A 25463-nucleotide genomic window follows, 5' to 3' on the forward strand; every position below is an offset into this window, starting at 1 on the left:
AAGCAATTTCTAGTTTCTCTCTAATTGTGGAAGTGGACACTGTAATATGTGATGTCGTGTCTGGAGATTGGGATACCACCGTAAAATATCCTCCAAATTTTTTTTTTTTGACCAACTGTAGTGTTGGTAATCAAGGCTATAAATAAAACTTGAGCTTTTTCACTGTTAAGTTTTTTTTTTTTTTAACTTCCCCTCCAAGAGTTTCAGGCACCAAGACTTGCTATTTGCTACCTCATCTTTTTCTATGGCAGAACACTGTGTAGGAAGGGGAGTTCAATTCCCTGAATTGGGATGACGGCGCAGAGTCTCAGCAAAGTTGCATCACGAGTCTCATTTCCCAGCTATCTGAGATCCCCATTAAGAATTTAACAGCAATAAAAAAAAAACAGAGATTTCTACCATCGACATGAGTACTGTGTGGGCTTTTACAGTTAATGATTGCCCTTGAGTACTGAAGAGAGTAATCTGTGGCCTGAAAAAGAAATTTTCCAATCTTCTAAATTCAGTAATCAAATGCAAGACAGAGTGATGAATGCAAAGGAACACTGTTGCAGAATGTTTAAAAAAAAAAAAGAAAACAACCCAGGAACAACGCTGTATTATCTTAGGAGAAAAGAGTTGCAAGAAGCCAAACCGATTTAACTCAGGCTTATGTATAATCTTGAAGGTAACTGGGAAAGCCATAAAAACTGAAATCAGAAGGAATCATTGAAGGAGGAGACCCGGGAAAAACAAGCATAAATTGATCAGAACCCTATTGAATTTATAATAATTAAGAAAAGATACAGAGAACAGGGGAACACCTTCTATTAGGACAGTGCCAGTTGAAGTGCATGCTAGGCTGCAGATGAGTCCTCCTGTTAATTAGGTCCTCTACTGAGAGGTCGGGAGCCGCTGTCTCTAGGCCTGGAGGTTGGGTGGTAGAGGGAGATTTTGGGTGGCTAACACCTACCAGATAACCCAGAGGGAAAACCCAGAGGAAACCGTTGAGTTTGCAGAGGCTAAGGTATCACCAGTTCCTGGTTCTTTGCCTTGCCTGTTGGTTTTGGTTTTTAAAGCTTGCTTTTCGTTATAGTGACTGCTTTGTTTTGCTGAAAATAGGAGAAGAAATAAGGGTAAGCCAAGCATCTAACCTCCTAGAAGAGGGAAATTTGAGTGAAGGAAGGAAGAGCCTGAGAGAAGTCAAGGGAGCATTTCCCTTTTTAAGGTCAAGAATCAGTCTGTTTAAAATGCCTATCTACTTAAAGTTGGTTCAGCAGAAAAATATTAAGAAATAGAAAATGCAAATCCAAGGTCTGATATTTTTGCTTATTACTAGGGGAGAGTTTGACCAAAATAGTTGAGGTTTTCTTGCTTAGGCTAACAAATGAAAAACTACAAAGCAAAAATTTGCTGCAGAAGAAATTTACTTTAATAAGGTATAGAAATAGCCTAAAGTTTCAATTATCACCACCCCCCGAAAAGGAAAGAAAAAACCTGAATGTTTTGAGTTTATTTTTCATTCTGTCGACTCACTTAGTGTCACTCAGCTCACTTTTAAAATGTAATAATTTAATTCCAATAAGATTTGTGAAACATTAAAAAAGAAAACTCAAATTTAAAAGTTTATATACAGGAGCTACGTAGCATAGCACATAAAGGTATTTTTAGAAACCAGCAGAACAACAGCATTGTGGTGGAGTTTGCCATAAATTAGTGATAAAAACAAAAATAATAGCTAACACTGAGAATTTACTCTGCACTCATTCATTTTATTTTCACACCAAGCCCACGAGGTGGGAATTATTATCATCCTCATTTTGCAGATGAGGAAAGTCAAGCACAGAGAGGTTAAATAACTTGTCAAAAGTGATGTGACCAGTATGTTATGGAACCCAAGTAGTTTGGTCCAGATCCTAGCTTTTAACCACCGGTTGCGTATTGAGACAGTAGATACAAGTAAGCTACGACTTGCAAAAACTGACCAACACAATTTAGTATTTATGCTTAGACAGTATTGAGCATGAGGGGTGGTCTGACCATTAGCATAATCTTCTTTAACCACCAATTCTTTAACTGTGAGTCAGTTCTTTTAAAGGGTGAGATGCCTTCATCTACCAAAAATGAGACTGATGCACAGATAATTATTCTTCTTAGAGGCTTTCAGAATTCACCGGTATTTCTTGAGAGCTGAATAATTATTTATTATGTAGTAGAGGATGTGCAGTGAGCATAAGCCCACGGGCTCTTCAGATTAGCAAATAGTGTCTCTGCTTTATTAAAATGGACTTGGGTATTATAACAAAAACAACAAAAAAACACTATTCATTTCCTTTGGATGTGATGAATAATAAAAGTGTCTCCTTCCTCTCAGTCAGGTGGCTTCACACACATCTTCACTGAAGATATGCATGTAAGTCTATAAGTTTTCATTTTTAGCCCACGAGTGCTTGACTTTCATAGTGTTATCATTGTCATCATCATCATCTCCATTATTACTTTGAATTTTTATCGTGGGTTTTTTGGGATCACGAATTCAATATTAAATAATTCATTGTCTTGGAAAACCCATTGTGGATCTACTTTCTACCTTTAAGTTATTTTGGTTGTATATTATATTACAGACATTTTTTTTTTTTTCCCCAGAACAGAGATGCCAGTGACAAGAATGAGAGTCTCACAGCTTTGGATGCCCTAATTTGTAATAAAAGTTTCCTCGTTACAGTCATCCACACCCTCGAAAAGCAGAAGAACTTTTCAGTGAAGGACAGGTATTGGTTGATTTGTTTAGTCATTAAGTAGAGAAAATAAAAACTGAGCCCCTTCTTTCATTTCCAAACTACAACCTAAACTTGAGAGCTTGATGACAGGCTGGTTGGGTGGTTGGTCATGCAGCCATGATATCTCCATTTCAGACCACACCGTCCCAACACAAATTCTATTTTAAAGACTCACACGTACAACTCCCCTCCCCATCAATAATACTGAAAAACCCCAACATCAAGAAGAAGTATGAGTCCTGAATCAAAAAAGCAGAAGTGCTATTTTTAATTTTAAAAAACACTCTGAAAGTTTGGGAAAGACATTCACTTCTTGTTACCACTCTAGTTTAAAGTTTAAGTGCTTAAAACACATAAAATATCCTGAAGTTAATACGGGTGTGTGGTTTTTACGGGTGGAGAATAAAAGTGGACGAAACCTAGATATTAAAAAAAGTGCCCGTGGGAGCCCCGCTGGCCCTCGAGCTCCCAGCGACTACCGTCATGGCCAGACCAAGTCACAGCTGACAGCTAACCTCATTAACTGAGGCTCTGTTTCAGGGGTTTTTCTTCATGTGCTTCTTTGTCATCTGTACGTCTTTTTTTCCTTTCAGTTTTACTGAGATGTAATTGACATACAGTGCTGTATACGTTTAAGGTGTACACATGACGATTTAACTTAAATATATTGCAAAATGATTACCGCAATGTGTAATGAACATCCATCATTTCATATAGACACTCAAAAAATGCTCTTTTTCCTTGCGATGAGAACTTTTAGGATTTACTCTCCCAGCAGTTTTCAAATGTACCGCACAGCAGCATTAACTACAGTCACCATGCTGCACATCACATCCCCAGGACCTATTATAACTGGAAGTTTGTACCTTGTGACCCCTTGGTCCAATATCCTACCTTGTCCCTTCCCCTGCCTCTGGTAACCACAAATAATCTGATCTTTTTCTGTGAGATCATACTTATTTGTTTTTCTCTGCCTGACTTACTTCACTTAGCATAATGCCCTCAAGTTCCATCCATATGGTCACAAATGGCAAGATTTCGTTCTCATTTATGGCTGAAGAGTTTTCTGTTTTACATATGGAAAAATATATACACCACATTCTCTTCATTCATCTGTGGATGGACACTTAGGTTATTTCTATGTCTTGGCTATTGTGACCAACGCTTTATTTTTAAACAGGTGTCTGTTTGCCTCCTTCTTAACCATTGCACTGCAAACCAAGCTAGTCTATCTGACGAGCATCCTGGAAGTGCTGACCAGGGACTTGATGGAACAGTCCAGTAACATGCAGCCTAAACTCATGCTAAGACGCACCGAGTCTGTGGTTGAAAAACTCCTCACAAACTGGATGTCAGTCTGCCTTTCTGGTTTTCTGCGGGTAAGTGTGGCATCCCTCTCTAGGCAGTGTCAGGGGTAAGACAATAGGCGGTTATTTTTAGCAGATGCTGATGTCTTTGCCAAGATAAGTCCTGAGCACTCCATGGTGTCAGCATTCACTCTCTTATAGTCCTGGACCTTACCAGGAGCGCACAGGAGAGGGAAACAAAAATCGTTTTCGTTGTAACTGACCTATGCAAATGTGATTCATTTAGAATTTCCTCAGGTACAAGTCTTTTCTTTTTAAAAATTTTATTGTGGTAAAAACAATGAACATGAGCCCTATCCTTCTTTAGGTGTACAAAACAGTGTCGTTATCTATAGGCACAATGTCATATAATTGGTTTCTAGAACTTATTTGTCTTGCATAACTGAAGTTTTACACCTGTTGACTTTTGAGTCCACCTTCACATCATCCATTAACAATCAGAGCCCAGTCAGCCCATTTAAGAAAATGTACTGAGTAGAGGGAATGTTTCAAATACTGAAAAGAACACATTGTTCTCAGGGCCTCTGAAGCATCTGGGGAACACCCATTTACCTACCAATATGCTGTAAGCTAATTACACTCAATTCTAACCAGTCATTTCCACATTAAAGCACGTTCCCAAAGAGCCTAGGGCCCCTTGAGTTTACTTTGTTGGCGTTACTGTAAGAATGTGGCTGTAATCTAATTGAATCTTAATATCTTTTTGAGTGCAAACTTTGTGCAGATTCCAGTGGTTTAGAGTAGCAGTCCCCAACCTTTTTGGCACCAGGGACCGGTGCTCCTATGAGAATCTAATACCTGATGATCTGAGGTGGAGCTGAGAGGTGATGCTAGCACTGGGGAGCTGCTGCAAATACAGATGAAGCTTCGCTTGCTCGCTCGCTAGCCTGCCGCTCACCTCCTGCTATGTGGCCCGGTTCCTAACAGGCCACGGACTGGTACTGGTCCACGGCCTGGGGGTTGGTGACCCCTGGTTTAGAGAGTGAGCTCCAAAGCCCATTGCTTGGTCTGAATCTAGACCACCGCTGACTAGAGGCCCAGGACTTGTTTCTTGTCTGAGCCTTGGTTTTATAACCTGTAGAATTGGAAGAATATTTTAGATCTGTTCCGAAGCACAGATGAGAAAATGTATGCAGTTGCTTAGCACTGAGTTAGCACCCCATAAATGCTGACCATTATTATTATAAAATATTAATAGGAAAAGAAGTGTTAGAGTGTTCTGTTAAACCCAGTCTCCATTGAGCCCTCTGAGGCCCCTGGTACAGAAGGTTCTTATCCTTCTTTAATTTCACCAGCCATCCAGATTCCAGCAAAACTGGGTAATTGTGTATTTGTAGCTAGTTCTGAAATCTAATTAAACTTTGAATAAGATATACTGCTATGCCACAGGTTTTAACAGCGCTACTTAAGCTTAGATCCAAAAGCAGCACTTTAAATAGACTGTGCTTAGTTTAATGTTTAATGCAATCTTACAAGTAGATGCACAACATTTTTTTTTTTTTTTTTACCAACCCCTTCCTCTCCCAAGGCAATACCCGTTTATTAAGATTAATGAAATCTGCCTTCTTTTCTGTTTACTTGGTATAAATCATCATACGCTTTGGGGAGGTGTTGAGTGGTTATTTCTGGGGTGAGTATTTTTGCTTCCCGCCATCCTAGGTTCAGTCACAACTCTGCTTCTAAACAGAGGCAGCAGGAGCCTCGCCCAGTTCCCCAGGCTTAGTCCTGTAAGGCAGCCGGCTGCCCCACTACGGTGTCTCTGAACCAGAGGCTCTGGGAGCGAGGCCCCACTCTCCATGTTTTCCAGGCTCTTCTAGGTAATTTCACTCAACCTACATTTGAGAATCCTGAGGTAGAAGAATGAGTACTGGCCTAGGAGTCTTGGTTAGAAGCTGCAGGTTTGGGCTCTAAATTCATTTTGGCCCCAGCTCGCTGTGTGTCTCTGATTATGGCATTTGCCATCTGGGCATCTGTTTTCTACCCAGCAAATGAGGGGTGTGGTCATTGGTGTTAGATTCCTTTCCAGCTCTTTTTTCTTGGACTTTGTGATTCTTACTCCGAGCCCTCAGGTTTGTGGGTGCCTCGCTCTTGCTGCTCCTTGGCATCAAAGAGATGAGGCGTTCTGAAGGTCTGGACTCCAAGCCCAAAGGGCTCTTTGAGGAGAGGATTCTGAATCGAGATTTCACAGTGCTAATTGAAGAGTGTCTTGAGCACTTGGTGGTGAGGGGGTGGCATGCTCACGGGGAGGAAGTGGCTTTGAGCCAGTGGGTGATACTTTCGTTTTCAGTGGAATAATTCCATCTGCTGTGGGGGACCTAACTTTCCCCACCAGGTGCCCAAGAGGGTATGGGACTCTGACGACCCTAGTCCTCCTGCTCTACCCCACAAACATTTGACTGAGCGCCACTAGCTCTGTGACCTCCAGGTAACTTCCTCCTGCACACCTCCCAGTCTCTGGGATAAAGTAATAATAATATTGACTGCCATTTATTGAATATGCCAGACATCACGCTAAGAGCTTTGCTTACCTTTTCTCATTTAATCTGATGAGGTAAGTACCTTCACGACCATTTTGCGTGTGGGAGAATTGGGGCACACAGTAGATGTGGCTTTCCCCAGATCCCATAGCTAGCATGTGACAGTGCCAGGGTTACTGCCTCCCGAATGAGGTAGACACCTTCTTACAGGCTTAGGAGAGGATCTAAGGATGGAACAAGATCACGGGCCTGAAAGCCTCTGGCTCAGCCGGGGCCAGAGTCAGGTCTCACGAACGAAATTGACACTGAAGGCACTGAGCTTACTTGCTCTCATGGCGGGGGCATGGGGAAAGGTGGCGGCAGTTTGGCGAGGTGGGCACTGCCACAGGCCGGCTGCCTGGGCCACTGTGTGTGCCTGGTTTGAAAAGATGCACCTCACCCCTCACAAGGGCACTCACGCGGTCTCTGATGTGTGCTGGGGGAAAGGAGAAGCAGAGTTCTAGGTTTGCGGTCAGGGTATTACCCAAGAGGGTGAAGGGAAAGAAGAAAGCAGCGTGGTTGTAAACCACTAAATAAAGGAAGTTTCTAAAAGGAATTTAAATGTTGTGTACTAGTTCTAACCCTCTCTCCACCTGGGAAATTTTTTAACATTCCACCTCTGTCCTACATAAGGAAGGGACTCCAGGATGTCTCAGCAGGGGAGAGAGAAATGGTAAAGGGAGCCCAGTGAAGTATGGGGAGCAGAAGGGGGAAAGAGGAAGCTTTGGGACTTGGGAGCGCATGTGTTCTTGGAGTAAGTATAAAGGATGAGACAGGGTGGAGTGGGAGGACCCATGAGATTTGAAAGACGTCTCAGTTTACATGTTTAAGGGAAAGCAGGTAAGAGTCCAGAGGAATCCTTTCAAAGCCAGATGCTTTGGCTGTAAAGCTCAACTTTGTAAGCTGGTGCTTCAAGCTGTCACGTGGCTGGCTTTTCATTATCGCTAAGGCAATTTGACTTCCTGGTTCTGGTGCCGGCTCTTCCTCTCCCACATATTCAGTTTTATGTTTGTTGATCATAGAAGGTTTATTATTTAGCAAATGCACTATAGTTGACCCAGGGCCACAGAGCAGAACACATAAGCCTCCCACTTGGGCTGCCGAGTGTCCACGTGAGAACAAAGTGGCTACAAATTTCAACACCAGAAGGGGCGGCAGCCCCAGGAAAACGTGCATGCTGCAGAAGTGTGGAGAAAGAAGCCATCGGGAAGGACCGAATGTTTGGCAAAGCCTTAGAGCAAGCTGTAGGATTGGTTCTGGTCCAGGGAAAGGAGGCAGCTCCCATGTGTGGCCCCGCTCCAGCAAAGGTGCCCAGGTGGAGCTGCACACGCCGTGCCTGGGACTGGCATGGGGCTGGCCGGCACAGGGACAGAAGGCGGAGGCTGCAAGTTGTGAAACCGAAGGCTACTTCCTTCATGAAAACCTGTGACTACCAAAAACCATCCTCCTTGGCAAATGTCTAAAATATTCTTATGTTTATTCTCGTTACCAAGGCTAATTGTCGTGTATTTTTTAAAATGCCATTCATTTTCAGTTTTCGTTTTCTAAAAAAAAAAAAAAAAAAAAAGGCAATTAAATATAGGAATGAAACGAAGGCTAAACCTTGGCATCTACTCACTGTTCTTAGGTGTTAGCCGACAGATGAACATTAGTCTACCGTGTAGAGGCTTCAACATACAAGAATGATCAACTACTGTTGCACTTCATGTTGCTGCTGACTATGAGTGTGTGTGTGTGTGTGTGTGTGTGTGTGTGAGAGAGGAGAGAGAGAGAACATGCATATACATATGTATGTACACTGGGGAGAGGATGCATTTTGCTGCGCTTTCTCTCAGTCCTAACTGGAGCAGCATGTATTTCCCTGGGAGTTTCTTGTTGTTTGTTTGCCTTCTCTCTCCGGTAGTCCTGCCATAAGTGGAAACTTTAACTTTTTTGGGAAGTACAGTGGATGCCACAGAAAGCTAACTGTCGCTTCTGTGTCTTTTCCAAGGAGACTGTTGGAGAGCCGTTCTATTTGCTGGTGACGACTTTGAACCAGAAAATAAACAAGGGTCCCGTGGATGTAATCACTTGCAAAGCCCTGTACACACTCAATGAAGACTGGCTGCTGTGGCAGGTTCCGGAATTCAGTACTGTGGTATGTTCGTGCTGAAGTAAATAGTCTTGTCTGGGAGTTAAATGGTCGGGTGGGGGAGTGGGAGGGGGGGTCATTTAAAATGAAACCGTATCATTCCTACTTGTGGGAGGCCTCAGATGTTTAGTTAATTAAAAACAGTAGTTGATAAAATATTAACACGTGTTCACATAATAGATTTTAATTACTTGGATTGGGGGAGAAAGTATTGTAATGATGCCTGGGGTGCTCATCAATTTCCAAAGATTTTAATATCAGGATTGCTTATAGCTTTCAGCATCGTCAAAGGAAATGCAAAGTACTCCCTATTCAGCACTTATAATTGCAATCAGAATTTCTCAAACGGCTCTCTGCTCTGAAAGACAATGTGCGAAGATATATTTCAACCAAATTGAGGCCGTCTTATTTTAGAACGATAACACAAGACAAATTCCACTGTGTTCTCCATGCAACATGACGCCCTTACTTTATTTTCATGCATTACTTACAAATGTTTGGTGTCATGCACTTAATGTTCTGTGATCTCATCGATATTTTTAGAGGAATGCTGTAAATCATTACAGGAAGAAGATTGCCTGGCTGTTGGAGGGTTTCACCCGTTTGGGAACTTCTTTTTCACCCTCCCCCACCCCAGCCACCCTCTTCCCTTCCTGAAGGGATTTTAGAGAATCAAGCATGGGTGGCAAGTATCTCCAAAATTACTTAGGAATTTTCTGTGCCTTTCTGTTACTAGAATAGAGACTTGGGAAAGAGATTGCTGTGTTTTGGTTTGATCTTTAGCTTTATGGAGACTCTGGGCTTCTTCACAATCTCATCAGTGGAGAAGGAGATAAAAATTACAGTGAGGTTTTGGTATTGCTCAGTAAGGGAACTGAGTCTCTGTGTGGCTTTGCTCTGGATGGTGAGTGCTGCCATGTCATCCGGGAAGAATTCATTCCCTAATCAGAGAAGGCACCACGTTGCTGTAGACCGCACTATGGTTATGTTCTCTGGTGGGAGAATAGTCCACAGATCGGCTATTTCGAGTTCTCGGTTTCTGGCAGATGTCGCTCACCCTCCACTAAAGATGGCACCATGCTCAGCTGCCATCCAGGAGGCCAGAAGCTGAGCAGAAAGCCAAGAGTTCTATTTTCTGTCTATATACTCTCTGTGGAGAGGCAGTAGGGTACAGTGGTTCTCAAACACTGGTGAGCATCAGATCACCTAGAGAGCCTATTAAGCACCTACTGCAAGGCAACACTCCAGAGTTTCTAAGTCAGTGGCTCTGGGGTGTGACCTGAGCATTTGCATCCCTGCAGACACTACTGGTCCAGGACCACCCCTGGAGAACTATTGGTACAGTGGTTAAGAGCACTGACTCTAGAGCCAGGCAGGTTTGAATCCTGCCTCTGTCACCAGCTAAGCTGTGTGTCACTGGGCAAGTTTCAAAACCTCTCTGCGCCTCTGTCTCCTCATCTGTAAAATGGAGATGATGATCATGGTGCCTGCCTGTCCCATGCGGCAGTGCGAGGATCAGAAGAATCAATATTCTGTAAAGCACTTAGAACATTGCCTGGCACATGAATGTTATGGAAAGCTTTATTAAATTTAATCACATCTCTTCAAGCACTTGTTAGAAATGCATATCCAGTTAGACCAACGCCTGGGCCCTCGCTAGGGACTGGCTAAATTAATGTTTTTAGGGATGGAGCCCAGGCATGGATAGATTTTTTTTTTTTTTAAACACTCCAGGTAATTCTAATGTGCGTCTTGCATAGAGAACCCCGCTAGTATCTTGGAGAACAAAAGATGAGCTTTGCCTCTGAGCCTATTGTCTCTTCTTTCACTGATCCTGAGTTTGCTTTCAAACCCAGGGCCTTGGTTCTAACCTGAAGATTTCCAGCGCTTTTACTTTGAAACATTTTAGAAGCCCCACAGGTTCCCAAAGAGAAATATTTGCAAGTGAATATAGGTCGGGAAATCCTTCAGTAATTTACTTTCATGAAAACAGAAATCCCGACAGGAAAGAGAGGAAAGAAGGAGATGGGATTGGGAGTGGGGAAAAAGTCAAATGCCTGAAGCAACTTTTGAGGTTTGAGTCCTTTTCTGTGGACTTTTTTTTTTTTAATCTCTGAATACTTCTTCTTCCTTTCATTTTGAAACATTATTTATTTCACAGTCAATTTAAGACCGTGTGTTTCTGACTTGTTAACATTCAACTCATCATCAAAATGTTTTTCGAGGTTGAAGAAATTCATATCAATTCTTAGATTCTTTTTTTTTTTTCCTCGATAGCCCCTGGTAAAAAGACTAATAGAAAATGATGACTTGTAGATATCCACATAAATCTTCCTTTTTGAATATAGATTTGCCATCAGATATCTAGAGGTGAAACTGGAAAAGGGGTGGGCCACGTGTTTCTAGGGGCCTTGTGTTTGACAATGACGTTTAGTGCCTTTTATTGGACCTGTCCCAACCTCTCTTTCATGGTGGATGATTGTACTCGAAGCTCCAGAGAAGACACATGATCCGGTCTATGCTTGGGTGACTTGTTAGCAGAAGGTCAATATAAAAAATTTAAAGTTCTTCGTTTCTCTTCAGGCAAGTTCCCCCAGCCCAACTGCCATACCTACCTCCTTCTGCCTCCTCCCCTCTCCCCCACCACTTTAATTCCCGCCTCCCAGGCAGGCACACCCACTGGTTTGCAGTCTTGATTTCTTAAATTTGCCTGAGGTGGTTTAAGTAACTGAAAACCTAGGTGTGGTGAACAAACTCAAGTGTGTGTGTATGTGTGTGTGTAAATTCTTTCAAGGAAAGATAAGTCAGAAAAATCAAGAGCAGCCACCTGACAACTTGAAATGACAGCCTGGTGCCAAGGCAGGGACATGCTTAAAAAGAGGCTCCCAAACTCTGTTTGGCTAAATGCTCAGAAACACAGCACCTCATATAACAACCTAAAAATTAGGTTTCACACCTCTAAGTTTAGGATGTGTTCTCCCTGAGGTGTGGGGTGTTTTCTAGAACATAAAGACATCCTGCCAATTTCTTATACAAGAAATCATTATACTAACAAATGCGCTTTGGGAAGTGATTCTTTGCTGCATCCTGGGAAGAAAATGCCCGCCTTTCCTCAAATTTAAGCAAAGCCTCACAGAGTCACACTCTAGTACCGTGAGAAACCATCCTTTTCTATCACGGCATTGCAGGCTAACGTTCAATGAGGCGGCCCTGACATTATTTCCTCCCGAATGCTAGCATCTGGGGAGGGTTTGTACACACGCAGGACTCAAGTCACCCTCTACTGTCCAGGGATTCAGATTTGACAGAAGAGGAATAAACACTATTGCTCTGCGATTTTCCCTCCTTTGCAAGATTTCAGGCATGTTCGATTTTGTTGTTGGAGAACTATAGGCCCTGAGCTTGTGCTGTGTCAAGAGAGTAATTTCAGAGCAGCTCGCTTGAAACTTCGGAGGAGCGAGTGAAGACTTGAGGATTTCAGCTCCAGGAAAATGTACCACATGGGAGAAGGGACATTTACTTTCAGGAGGAGATGAGCAAACCCAATAACTCGCAGCAAGTGCGCTGAATTAGCAAGAGAAGGTTGACTTGTAATCAAAGCTAAGCGAGAAATGGTTTTTTGAACTCTTAAACCCAGGAAATGAGACTGCCAATCGGCTGTATCTGAGAGATAGCATCTTGACATCCTGGGCAACAGTGTTCTGACAAACATATTATTGCCCTCATTCTTGTATCTATGGGAAGGTCTTTAAGCTTATTAGAAATTCTTGAAAAAGCACAGATACATGCCTGTAGAAATCTTAATGCCTCTACTATGATATATCGAAGGTCGATGCCAGCCCACACCAGTCTGTCTTTTTTCCCCTACTAAGTACCATTTTGAGGACAATCATGTTCAATAAAATATTTCATGTATAGCAGAGCCCTGGCTATCTCTAACAAGAGCTTCTCATCTACATACTTCCATTAATACTGTGGCTCTCCCCACCACTCCCTAGCTCCTTCTGTTCCATTTAGTTTGTCCTTTCAGAAGATCCATTATCCCCCAAATTAAACAACCCACTGTCCCAATTAAGTCATTCTCTGTTACTTCAATTACATCCCATTGTTCATTAAATCCTGATGTTTGCACTTCAGCAATCTTGTTTTTAATACTCCTAGCATTTGTGGAGAAACAGTGAAGTTAATTAACAATTCTTGAGTTTTCCCCCCCTTTTTCTCTCTACCATAGTGCAAATCATTTCCATTATGACTTGCAATAATACTGAAACCATCACTAGCTTCATATTTACTGTTCTGAGCTTCCCGATCAAAGAAGTGAAAACATTTTATATATATATATATATATATATATATATATATATATATATACATATACATATATATATATGTATATGTGTATATATATATATATAAAATTGTTTTAGGTAAGTCATTCCCTACTTGATGGTAAGCAGTGGCAAATGAAAAATTAACATTAAATGAGTGCTTTAAATGACTTCCCTCTTCATACCCTTTCTTCTTACACCCATTATGAGAAAATAATTTAGTTACCTAAATACAAAAGTATTTAATTTTCTTCTTTATGGCTCAAATGTGACTATTATTTAATTGTTAAGGACCTTATTTATACATGTACTCCTCAGAATGGTAACGTTTATAGCAAATCATGGTGGAGATAGAAGGCATTTTTTAGATTCATCTTTTGTGGCATTGTCAAAGTCAGCACTCCATTTGAAGTTACTGTTACCAAGAGCAGGTGTCAGCAAATGACAGCCTCTGGGCCAAATGTGGCCCTGCTGCATGTTGTTATAAATAAAGTTTTATTGGAACACAGCCATGCCCATTCATTTACTGTTGTCTATGGCTGTTTTCCTTCTACGACTGCAAAGTTGAGTAGTTGTAACAGAGATTAGATATACCGCAAAAATCTTAAATATTTTCTATCTAACCTTTGACAGAAAGTTTGCTAGCCCTAATCTAGAGTTTGATATTATAGAGAAAAAGAACTAGAATGTGCCCTCCCACCAACCCTGAAAGCCTTGGCCTCTTTCTTCTCCTTCTGGGGGTATGGAAATACCTCGCCACTTCAGATCCGTAAATCTGAAACTCACGGGGAGCTTTACTGAAAAAGAAAAAACTTATGAAATACTTATTAAACTTAAAAGACTGAAATTAATCATTTGGGGCTACATCAGACAGGTTCTCACTTGATTCTAGCATGAGCAAATGTGAGCAAATACAGAAAAATTTGTGAGAGAAACTTAAATTTGAGGAAATCTCGCCATTAATATTGTTTTTCTTCAATGTAGAAAAGGCCTTCCTCATTCTGTTGGCGGGCAAAGTACCTTGATCTAGGAAGCTTGGGGCTCTTTGTCTTTAGTGGGACAGGAAAAAGTACGTAGAGAGTGGAGGTTGGCAGACAAAAGCAGCATTAGAAGGGGTGTCTGGTAGGATGTCCTAGGGCTGCTGACTCCAGCTTGAGAAAAAGCTTCAGATCAGAAGCTTTTCTGGGACTTGCACTTCTAACTCTGGGCTCATGCTGCTTCTACTGAACTTCTAGAAGCATCTCTCCTTCCCTGCCCCCCGCCCTGCCCCACCTCCCCTACCTCCTCTTTAATTCAGTTTGGTATAAAAACCAGACTTTCCTCTTGACCTTTAATTGGCTCCGAAACGAAATTAGAAATATATTTTATAGGTTTGGTATAACGAAAGCAGTATTTGGCCTAAGACCCTTTATGATAAAATCGCTGGTTTGTAACAGATTATTCTAAAATTACTTAAATTTTATAAGGTATTATAAGGTATTGCAGAAAGGATGCAGCAATATCCCTGCCCTTATTAGCCAAGAATATGGTCGAGGAGTAAATAAGGTAGCTGGTTTTTCCTTTGCCCCCCCACCCTGCCCCCAAAGTGTGGGGAAAGTGAAAAAATGCCTCTTCCCTTGCTTTTGATTTCTCCTCCCATGCCCCTGCAGTCTTATTTTTCCTACCTCAATATCTGAAACCAAGTTGTGTGAAGGGACTCTGGATAAAGCCGCCAGTGAGCCAGGAATGTGGTTGTATGTCCAGGTGCTGTGTGGCTTCGAGCATAAGAGGTGGGGTCTGAAGTCTGACCATCTTGGATATGAATCTGGACTCAGCCACTTTACTAACTGGCTGCGTGACCTTGGGCAAGTCACTCAACCTTTCCGAATGTATTTCCTCATCTATAAAGAGGTGATCATAAACATTCTTGTACATTTGTTATGAGGTCAGAAAATAATATATGTAAGATGTCTAGTTGTAATGCTCTGCACAGAGTAGGTGCTTATTAATTATTTATAATAATTTTTCTTGTCCGAGCCGTTTTTCTTGGCAACTCTAAGGTCTACTAAGCAGAAAGTATCCCCTCACCATTCTTTTTGGCTGGTTATTTATTGATGATGGTTAGCTGAATCCATTGTCATTAAAAGCTTACGTTAGTATTAAAAATATTACCCACAACCCCTATATGTATGTAGGCAGACAGTATCCCACTGGACAGATGTGAACAGGAGACCACCATGATAAACCTAAGCAACTACCTACCTCAAGGGGCTGGCTCGTGACATGCTACTAAAAGACGAGGCCCTTCCAGTCTGGTCTTTCTCTGGGTTCTGGGCCATGCATCTTCCACATAGCCTCTCTCGTGTAATAACCCCTTCGTGGTAAGAGGCATGTTCCTGAAACCGTTAGAATGTGATTCTGCTGCAAGAAACAGAGACCCAAGATACTTGTGGCTTAAGCAACAGAGAAGCTTATTTCTCTCCCCCCTGAAATTCTGGGTAGGTGGTCCAGCACTGTTGGGCGCCTCTGCTCTGAACATCCTCGCAGACCTGGGCTCCTTATCTCTTGTTATCCTCAGGCCACCTCATGGTCTAAGGTGTTTTTTCACCACTAGCCTCATTCCGCATTCCAGCCCATAGGATACAAACTGGGCTACAGAAAAGAGTTTGGTGTAACAAAAGCAGTAATTGGTCTAAGATGGTCACCAGCTGTCTTTTAAGGAAGTTTCCCAGAGGCTGCCACAGAAGACACCCACTTAATCTCATTGGCCAGAACTTCATCACGCAGCCCTACCCAGCAACAGTAGAGGCTGGGAAAGGACATCTTTATTCCGGGCAATCCTGAGCTCCGTAAAAATGCCTGGGGGTGGTACTTGAGCTACGGGATGCTCCAGATTGAGTGGGTTCCATACGAAGCCAGGGTGAGGAGGTGGAGCCTTCTCTTCCAGGCTGTCTGTGCCCAGCCTCTCTGCTCTGATAGCATTTACGAAGACCTGAGGCAGATTGGGACTGCTCTTTGGAAGCTTATCTCCTCCATCGAACTTTTGACTTTAAAGTTGAGAGTGTGAACGTTTCCTAGTTATGACCCTCACCAGCTCTGCAATCTGGGACACATTTCTGACCCTCTCTGTGTCTCAGTTTCTTCATCCGTTAAATGAGGCTAATAATAGTGCCCATTTCACAGAGCCGTTATGAGAATTAAGTGAATTAGCAAAAAAATTAAGACAATTCTCAAAACATGGTAAGTGTTCAGTAGTGCTAGCTATTCTTATTAGAAACCTAAAATAGTATTCTCTTTCTCACTTTTTATTTCTATAAATAGTACAAGGCTTCTCTCTCAGATGGCAAGTGGTGGTTTTGCAAAGGCAAGCGCGGTTCTTGCAGTGATCCACCCTACATTCTACCCAAAGGAACTGAGATTCTTTATCTAGAATTCCTGACCTAGTAGCCTGAGTAAAGGATTGAAGCTTGCTGCTCCCCAGTCTAATTAGAATTGAAGCCAAGTAGCTCCATGGTTCAGAGGCTTCCCCATGTACTGCTGCACATGCAGCTCCTTTCCACACCCAATTCAAATGCCCCTTCCTCCATGCATGCCCTTCCTCCTGATTTCTGTCCCTTTGAAATCCCCCCTCCAAGCTAGAGGTAATATCTCTCTCAACCTCTAAAGCACTTCGTCTGTAACTATCATTTTCCACCTGGTAGTAGAATTTGTTGTATGTATCTCACAGTTGTTCTACCAGTCTTCGAATACTTCCCAGACAGAATCAGTGTCAGGTTTTCCGTTGCATCATCTGTACTGCCCTGCATATGATAGATGCAAAATAGATGAGTGTCAGTGAATGGATTTATCTATCACAGCATCAAAAGGCAAGCTCTGTCAGTTTGGAGGTGTTCAGCTGTAAGAGAAAATCTAACTAATGGTGCCTGAAATAGTAAGAGTATGAAAGTCTGGAGGTGAGTAGCTCCAAGGCTGGTCAATCTATTCAGCAGTGTCAGGACTCTGAATCACCATCTCCATGCTGTTTTGGCCTTGCCTCCTAGTCACAAAATAGCTGCCACAGCTCTAAGTACTCTTCTCGCCTTTTGTTCGATAGAAACCCTTTCCCTTTATGTCTCATTGGATAGAACTGGGTTATATGACCTGTCCCTAGTGAAGAAGGGAGTTGCCACCAATCACGTTTCCTAACCTAGTCTGGGCCCACTGCTGTCGATACTTAGCTTCTGTTAGCAAAGAAGGAGGAGAGGTGGACAGCCAACCATGTCTGTCACCCCAGCTTTGCTGGCACTTTCATGCCAGGGACGTAGGGAGAGCTGGAGCAGGCCCTCTAAACAGAGGGTTAGATTTCTGGGATAAGACAACAGTATACATTTCAGAGCACTTTAGCCTTTTGTGGGTATGGAAAATTAATCACCATCCCATAGATTTGGACCATGCCTAGTTTACAGAACATTTTCATATTTCGAAAGGGTCACCAAGTGTTTCAGAACATGGAGATAGAATGCCTGCTTCTACCGTTTTCTTGTTGGGTGAGCTTGTACAATTTACTTAACCTCTCTGTGCCTCAATTTTCATCTGTAAAATGGGAATAATAATAATAGAATCTATGTCATCGGGTTGTTTCTGAGATTAATTTACATGTACTAATACTCGCACGTCGTTTACAACAGTGCTTAGCACACAGGAAACTCTCCTTAATTTGCTATTATTCCATGTTGTTATTTAGTGATCCTGTCACTCCTTTGAGATAGGAGCAATGAGAATTTTAAGGCTCAGAGATGTTAGATCACTTGTCCCACAGCTGGTCAGTAGCAGGAGAAGGGGTGATGCCAATGCCCAGGCCCTCAGCCCTCCTGGCCTCCCTCCTAGAATTCTTTGCGAACACTTACTGAGGATGATAGAGTTGCCCCTGGTGGATAAATAGTGTTTCACAGTCAGTGCTTTATTTCTCAAATGTAACGTGAATCACACAATTCTCTGAGAACAGAAAATAAGTCTTAAGGTCTCTCCTACATCCAGCCCCTGACAGGGAGCAGAGCACAGGGAAGACTTAGGTTAGATGGGTCTTGAAGGGGAGCTGGAGAGGCAATGCTCCCATGATGGCTCTTCCGTGATGGGGACAGAGACGGGGTGTGTGCTTCCAAGCCCACTCTGAGAGCCTGACTACTCTTAACGCCTTAGGAGACTGCTGTTTGAGTTTCAAGCGTTAGCAGCATAAAAAATGAACACAAATCACTTTGTGTCTGCATTTACTCTGAGAATTCCCTGTGGACTCTATAAAATGCCATTTTACCTTTTTCCCACCCATCTGGTTGGGGAAGCCGTGGCAGATTTACATTATTTTACATCAAGTTCAGATTTTTTTTTCTTTTGGTTGTTTTTAAGAACATTTACTGTCTATAAAGAGGTGTTTTTGTTAAAGACAATAGTGCCCTTTAGGTAGTCACACAGTGTTATTTCACAAATACCCATAAAACTGCTAAACAAGCTGAGATCGCTGGAGCTCTGATTAAAAGGTGATTTCTATTTATCTTTCTTTGGGAACCTTGTGAAACAGCCTAACCATCATTGCTCTCAGTGAGGAGACCAACTTGTAGAGAAATCAAGGAGACAAGCAAGTCTGCTCAGACTGTAGGTGGCCGGTCTAGCATTTACCCCTCCAGTCCGCTCCAGAACCCCGCTTTGTGCTGGAGGCCTAGCTTAGGACTCTCTTGCAGCCTCATCTAAGACAGGGTTCCTGGAGGTCCGAAGGGTTCCTGGGTGGGACCAGGAGGCGTGAGGGAGAGGCAGGGTGGTAGGGACCTGCGGCTGAGCGGTTCGTGGCACCAACTCCAAGCTCTGCCACTTATGAGTTATGGCCCTGGAGCAAGTTACTTGGCCCCTCTGTGCCTCTGTCTCCTCACTCTAAAATGGGAGTAATAATTATACAGACTCCTTCCCCCAGGAAATTGAGAAGATTAAAAGAAATATGTCTTGAAATGCATTTGGCAGGTTGTCCAGCCCCAGAGACCTCAATAAATGTCTCTGCAAAAGGGAGATGAGGGAGAGGACTCTGGCACGAGGCTTCACCACGTTGGCTCCTTCTAGACCTTCTGCCCAGTAGCTGCCCTTTCCTGCCCAGCACTCCCTGCTTTCTCTCCCAGATTTGTGAGCAGAGAGGCATTCCGCATCCCTTCCCAGTGGGTGACTGACCCAAACAGGAATGTGCTCTGAGAGCAGGCAAGGGAGCAAGTCTCTGTTCCAGGACGAAGGGAACTCACATAGGCCAGGCTGAGATCACTCCTTAACCTTAGAGTTCAGGGTCAACTAATTCAGAGTTTTAATCATTCGGTTAGGCTGGGACAAGGAGTAAGTTTACGTTGTTGGAAACAGGATTGTCAGGGCAAAATTTGAAGACAGTTGAAGAGAAGACACATCCTGAGAAGCTCCCCAGAGTTCAGAAGCTCCTTTTCCATGTCATTGATCCATAAGTCATATTATCCCAAGCGCTCGTGAACCAGACACTGTTCTAAGGGCTACGTGATTAGTTCAGTTCATCATCATGGAAACCCTGGGAGGCAGTTATTTCCACTTTGCAGGCGAGAAAACAGCTATAGGGGGTTTACCCAGCGGTGGGCTGAGAGGTTCCCTTGCTTATTGGTGGTGGGCTGGGATTGAACCCAGGAGCCCGACTCCGGAGGGAGTGCTCTGCCCGCTCTGCGTGCTGGCAGCATCCTCCTTCCTCTGGCAGGTACTGAGCATGGGGTCGGCATCCTAGCTGCTCAACGCCAGCTGAGTCTTTTTTTCCCAAATAAAGGCATGCCAATACTAACAATAATAGGAATTGTTAGTTACATGAAATAATAACATCACTGTTGTTATTATCATCCAGCCCTTCCCGGCAGCCTGGCCCTATGTCAAGCTTTTGACATACAGTATCTCATTTAATCTCTGTAACAATGCTAGAAGGCAGGTACTGTTATTATACCCACTTTAAAGTTGTTAAACCCTGAGGCTCCCCATTCTCCACATTATTCTTTTAACATTTTCATTATTTTTTTCATTATTTTTCATTATTTTCATTATTTTTTTCAACATTTTCAGTAGTTAATCATTTTATATTCTTTTATCACAGTCAGGCTCAAAAATGTTGAATAATTGTGCATTTCACACCAAACCCAGGTCCCTCTGACTCCATGCTTACCAAGGTGCCTTAGAAACTAAGCTGTATGCTATGCTAATTAAAAATACTCTTAGCGTGTCTGTGACTCAGTTTCCCCTAGAGTCTGTAGTAAATAAACTTCGTTGTTTTAGATGTGTTCATTTGTTCTTATACAAAGTAAACCTGAAATTGCTTTTTATTTGTTTTGAAATATCCCCTACGTCAGTGTTTTCACACATTCACAAAGGCCTCACTTCCCTCATTCGTTTAGTTCTGAGGTTTCTCTGTACTGGGAAATCGTTAACTGACAAAACGTTAAGTAATGGTGCTGAGATGTAAAGTAATTAATGCCAGGATAATAGTACAGGGTGGGGATCTCAGTGCTTTAATGAAGGCTCGGAAAATTTTCTGACAGAAGGTGTCAAAAGTAGAGAGGGAGATGAACATCACCATAATTAATTCTGCATACTAAAAAGTGACCTCCTCTGTGTGACCAAAATGGAGACCTTGTAACCTTTCCTGTCACCCGAAACTTCACTTCTGGGGCTCCGTGGTCCTGTTAATAAAAAAAGATCATCACCAGTCTGTCCTCATCTACTGCGCAATCTTTCCAGTATTTTTTTTTTTTGAGAATGAAATTAGAAATCACCATTTTTAGAATTTTTATGAGTATATATATTTTACTCTCAGATATATTTATTCAATGCTTGCTCTATAATGAGAGTTTTAACTTTCTGTTTCCCTTTCCATTATCCCTGAAAAGAATGGATTATGGAAAAAAGATTCAAGTAGCACAATGCGATACAGTGTTTGCTAATGTGCTGTTGGAGGTATCGGTAGGACTCACCAAGGTTTGTGTCTTTTATGAATGCCTTTCAGATTGCAATTATCTAATAGACTTGGAAACCTGTTTATATTCTTGCAGGCATTAAACGTCGTCTTTGAAAAAATCCCAGAAAATGACAGTGCAGATGTCTGTCGGAATATTTCAGTCAATGTTCTTGATTGTGATACTATCGGCCAAGCCAAAGAAAAGATTTTCCAAGCATTCCTCAGCAAAAATGGCTCTCCTTATGGACTTCAGCTGAATGAAATTTGCCTTGGTAAGGCTACGTGGGAGTGATTTCATCCCAGGCCTCTGATGAGGGTCCCTCCTACCCTTCTCCCTCACTCCCCATCCCCAGCACGGAAGCTTCGGTTTGGAGAAGCTTATATGGTCTGGTTCCCGGAGGGCATGTCTAAGGGCCAAGAGACTTCTCGAGAGTACTATGATTCTTCCCGGGAAGCATAATCGTTCAAAGATGCTGGCTTTTTAAATATTATGTTTGTAAATCAGATTCATAAGATTGCTAACCCTGAGACCGAATGGATTCACCTTGCATCTGGAAATACAAAAAGGTGTAAACCTCGTGCTCTCTGTACGTGTTGCATTTCACATTGGCATTTGATTTGTTTGTTGTGATACCGAGCGTGTCATTAGTGGGTGGCTCAGACTCTGGGTGTTAACACCAGCACGCTAGAAAGGTCATCTTCTCTGCTAATCTCATCCTGCATTAAGTATATCCTCTATCCTCCCCCAACATGAAGCAGCATCTGCTATGAATTCATTTTCGGGTTCTATTGGTATACTGCAAAGGAGAGCATATGCGTGAGCAAGCTAACAGGGCTCCACTTCACTCAAATGTTCATCAACATTTTAAAGTTGAGCTCCACGCAGCCCTCCCAGGAGACTGTCGTGGGATTTTATAGCAGATAATGGGACAGGAAAGAAGAGTAAAATCACAGCAGTGACAGCATAACAAGGTTCATCTCCCCTCCAAGTACAGTTGTAGCCTCCACTAAGCAGGCAATTAAAATCAGCCCACCCCACCCTCCCAGTCAAACCTTCTGCTCCAAGGCCATTGAGTGAAGCCTGAGGGCAGGGTCTGGCAAATTGGAGTGAAACCATGTAAATGTGCAGCAACTATGCGTGACCTGGCTTTAAAGAATGCAGAGCGGCTAAAGGCACCTCTCTTCTGTTTCCTTTCGTTGGATGAACTGTTGGGCACTTGAAGACCAATTTAGCTCATTGGTTAGATGCAGGGTCATAGGGCAGCCTCAGCCGGGAAACCGTGATGTGACCCAGACCATCAGCTTCTTGCCCTGAGACTCCCTCTTGCAAATGAGTGGCTCTGACTGCAGGGGAGATGGGCACGCAGAGCCAAGGACCACAGGGGAAACAGCCCAGTGGCCTCAGTCCTGCCACTGCCAAGTTGGTAGTAGAGTCCCCCCACTGTTCTGGGCTTTGTGCCCATCACGTGCTCATCACCTCCTGATGTAAGAAGGCAGGGAGCAGGACGAGCCAACTAGAAGCTCCACGTGTACTCTGATGGTAAATGGGACACAGCGTAGCAGCCATGTCAGGCTTCTGTGTGCCTGCTGATCTTCCAAACTTCCTCCATTGCTGGCCTCAGAAAACTAAAGCAAAGCCTTAGATACCAGCCATAAACTGTGTTGAAATCCAATGCCAGAAGCAGCTCTACTCAGACCTCCTATAGCAGAGGCTCACAAACTCTGATGCTCTAAGAGGCAGGAAGTATCATAAATAAGGGGTATGGGCCTGCCTAGGACAATAAGAAATGATGGGGCCTGACTTAATTGGGAAAAGACATGCCATCTAAGTGGGCAGTGCCACTTAGCGTGGGCCTGTGTGGTCAGTGTTGCCAATGGTCCAGTTTTTTGAAAAGACAAAGCAGAAGTCCAAATTTTTATGTGCAGCATTCCATCATTAAACATTGGTACTGAACTGACATTAAAATAATAATAAGTAAAAATGGTGCAGGTTCACAAAAAGAGAAAACACAGCCGTGGGCCACATTCTGACCCTAGGGCACAAGTTGGCAACCTCTGTAAAGGAGTTTGAACCCCGTGTTTTGGGGTATTGGCCCGCCAGTGCCCCCCACCCAGGGACCTACTGAAGATCGCTCGCAGCACGCCTGCTTGTGAACACACAAACACACGCATGCGAACATACAAACTTGCTTTGGGTATTTTCTGAAGGCTCGTCCCTCTGAGGTGGCATTATTTTGTCTTCATTTGGCTTTACTTTCAGGCTGCGCCTCAGAGTAAAAGCTTCAGGGAAAAGTGGTCTTAAAGTCAAGCTCTAAATATAAAACAGAAAACCGAAGGCAGGCTCCTGGGCTGGCTGGCATCTCTCTGAACCTCAAACCAATATTTACCACTTTATTTAAGTTTTATCTGTTTATGTAAGTGATATTTGCAAAAGTGACAGGGTAGCATTTAAAATTTCTCATTGTAATTTTAAAAGAGAACAAAATAGTCTTTTTTTTTTTTTTTTTTTTTTGCCTCCAGAGCTTCAGGTGGGCACACGGCAGAAAGAACTCCTGGATATTGATAGTTCCTCCGTGATTCTTGAAGATGGAATAACCAAGCTAAATACCATTGGCCACTACGAGGTAAGAACAAGATTTAGCTTCCAACGTTCCCTTCTTCATCCCCAATCCTAACTGGATTAGGTCATTTCCAGCAAAAATGCTCTTTAAAAAAATTTCAGGACTCCCAGCCATTTTCCAGGATAGTTTGCAGATTGTTTTTCTCTGGGACAGAAGTTTTCCTTAGTTGCTCATTTGGAGGGGCCCGTGAATTTGTCCTGAAATTCAAACATATTGTCCTGGTTCTCCCAGAGCCCCATCTCCAAAAGCTTTGATTTCCACATGAGCCCAGGGCTCTACATCCTGCAGTTTAGGTGAGAAACTTCCCCTTTACGACATTCTCTGGCCTCTCGAAGCATGTTCCTCAGCAAAGCCCTAGAAGAGTTATCATTTAACTTGACGGCTGAACAAAGCCTGTGAAAGTCCTAAGCCTCGCCACTCTCTGGCATTCACAATAGACCATGTAACCTTTAGTGTAGGAGGCCTTTTTTTCTAAAGAAGTTCTGTATTTCATGTTTGGCCCTCGACCCACATGCTGGGTGAGTGTCGAGAGGGGTGAGGGGCACACGTGACCCCTCAGAGCTCTCAGTGCTAGAGAGGCCTAAGGCACGAGAGAGGGGGCAGGCATGCTTCCTGAACACACTGGGATAATGGGAGTCATGCAGCAACATTATTCAGGTCTTCGCTAAGCATCTGCTGTGTGCTAAGAGCTGAGGATGCGTTTGCAGGACAGAGCCCGGACCCCTGACCTCACATATCCCACAGCCCCAGGGAGTGGGTAGAGAAGGAGAGAGGAAACAAGCAATGAGGCAGCGCCTTATGGGAGAATGGCGCTGTGGTTCCAAGCATCTGAGAAGGCTTCCCTTCCTGGAAGAGTCTATGACTGAGCTGAGCCTTGCATTTAACCGGGTTGGGTGGGGTGCCAGCCCACCCAGCAGGGAAGGGAGAATATGCACATTCTTCCACAAAAAGACTTTTAGATTGGCTAAAACTTGAGAGGGGCAGAGACGGCAGTGGAGCTAATGATAGCCAGCCTTTACGGGGCCCTTGCTCTGTGCCAGGTGCCATCCTCAGCATGTCCCCTTATTTTGGCTCCTTCTAACTTATCACAGTTCTATGAGGTAGGTACTACTATTAGCCCACTTCATAGATAGGTACACCGTGGCTTAAGGTTTACTAACAGCTAATCAGTAGCAGAGTCAAGATTTGAACCCAGGTAGTTGGGCTCTAGGGTCTGTGGCTTCACAAGTACACACAGCATGTTCTCAGGTGGAAAGCCAGGAAAGTGGGGGGTGGAGGTGAGAAGGGGAGGTGCAGATGGTATGGGCCCAGTCAGCTTCTTCAAGAGTTTGAGTTTCATCCCCAAAAGAGTGGGAGAATCTTAAAAGCCTTTGGAGAATCTTAAGCAGGGGGCGGATTTTTTACCTCGGAAAATGCCTGTGGCTGTGCGTGGAGCATGGATGTAAAGGGTGCAAGCTTGGAAATAGGGAGGCCCGTCAGAAGCCGTCATTACAATTTCAAGTGAGGGATGATGCTGACCAGAAATGACACAGTGTCTGTGGAACTGGAGAAAAGTGAATGGATTTAGAGACAGGCAGGAGGTGGTCACCACGAGTTGTCAGATGGGAGAGAGACCGGTGAAGGATGAGTCAAGGTTGCACTCAGATGCATAGATGCAGGTGCCTTTCCAGGGATTGGAGAAGACAGGAGCAGCAGCTTCCCAGGCTATTTAGATAGTAGGTGCCTCCTGTCTTTCATAGCTGTCAAGTCCCAGGGAGATATGTCTGCACCAGGAGGGCCTCCGGACCCTGCCG

At 43.3% G+C, this 25463-nt stretch overlaps 1 protein-coding gene across 2 annotated transcripts in view; it reads left to right on the top strand.

The window, feature by feature from the left end:
- Positions 1 to 25463, top strand: part of PLXNC1 (plexin C1) — a 139278-nt gene that overhangs the window by 91928 nt on the left and 21887 nt on the right. The window contains exons 18-23 of one of the 2 annotated variants that reach the window (XM_039869055.1): positions 2354 to 2392; positions 2626 to 2750; positions 3940 to 4138; positions 8633 to 8779; positions 21144 to 21321; positions 23570 to 23673. In XM_039869055.1, the coding sequence (XP_039724989.1) occupies positions 2354 to 2392; positions 2626 to 2750; positions 3940 to 4138; positions 8633 to 8779; positions 21144 to 21321; positions 23570 to 23673 (792 nt within the window). The remainder of the gene's footprint in view (positions 1 to 2353; positions 2393 to 2625; positions 2751 to 3939; positions 4139 to 8632; positions 8780 to 21143; positions 21322 to 23569; positions 23674 to 25463) is intronic. The other variant, XM_039869056.1, reaches the window with a different exon arrangement.

Source organism: Pteropus medius, unplaced genomic scaffold (assembly GCF_902729225.1).
Source record: "Pteropus medius unplaced genomic scaffold, Ma_sr-lr_union100, whole genome shotgun sequence".
In the NCBI taxonomy this organism is placed as follows: Eukaryota; Metazoa; Chordata; class Mammalia; order Chiroptera; family Pteropodidae; genus Pteropus; species Pteropus medius.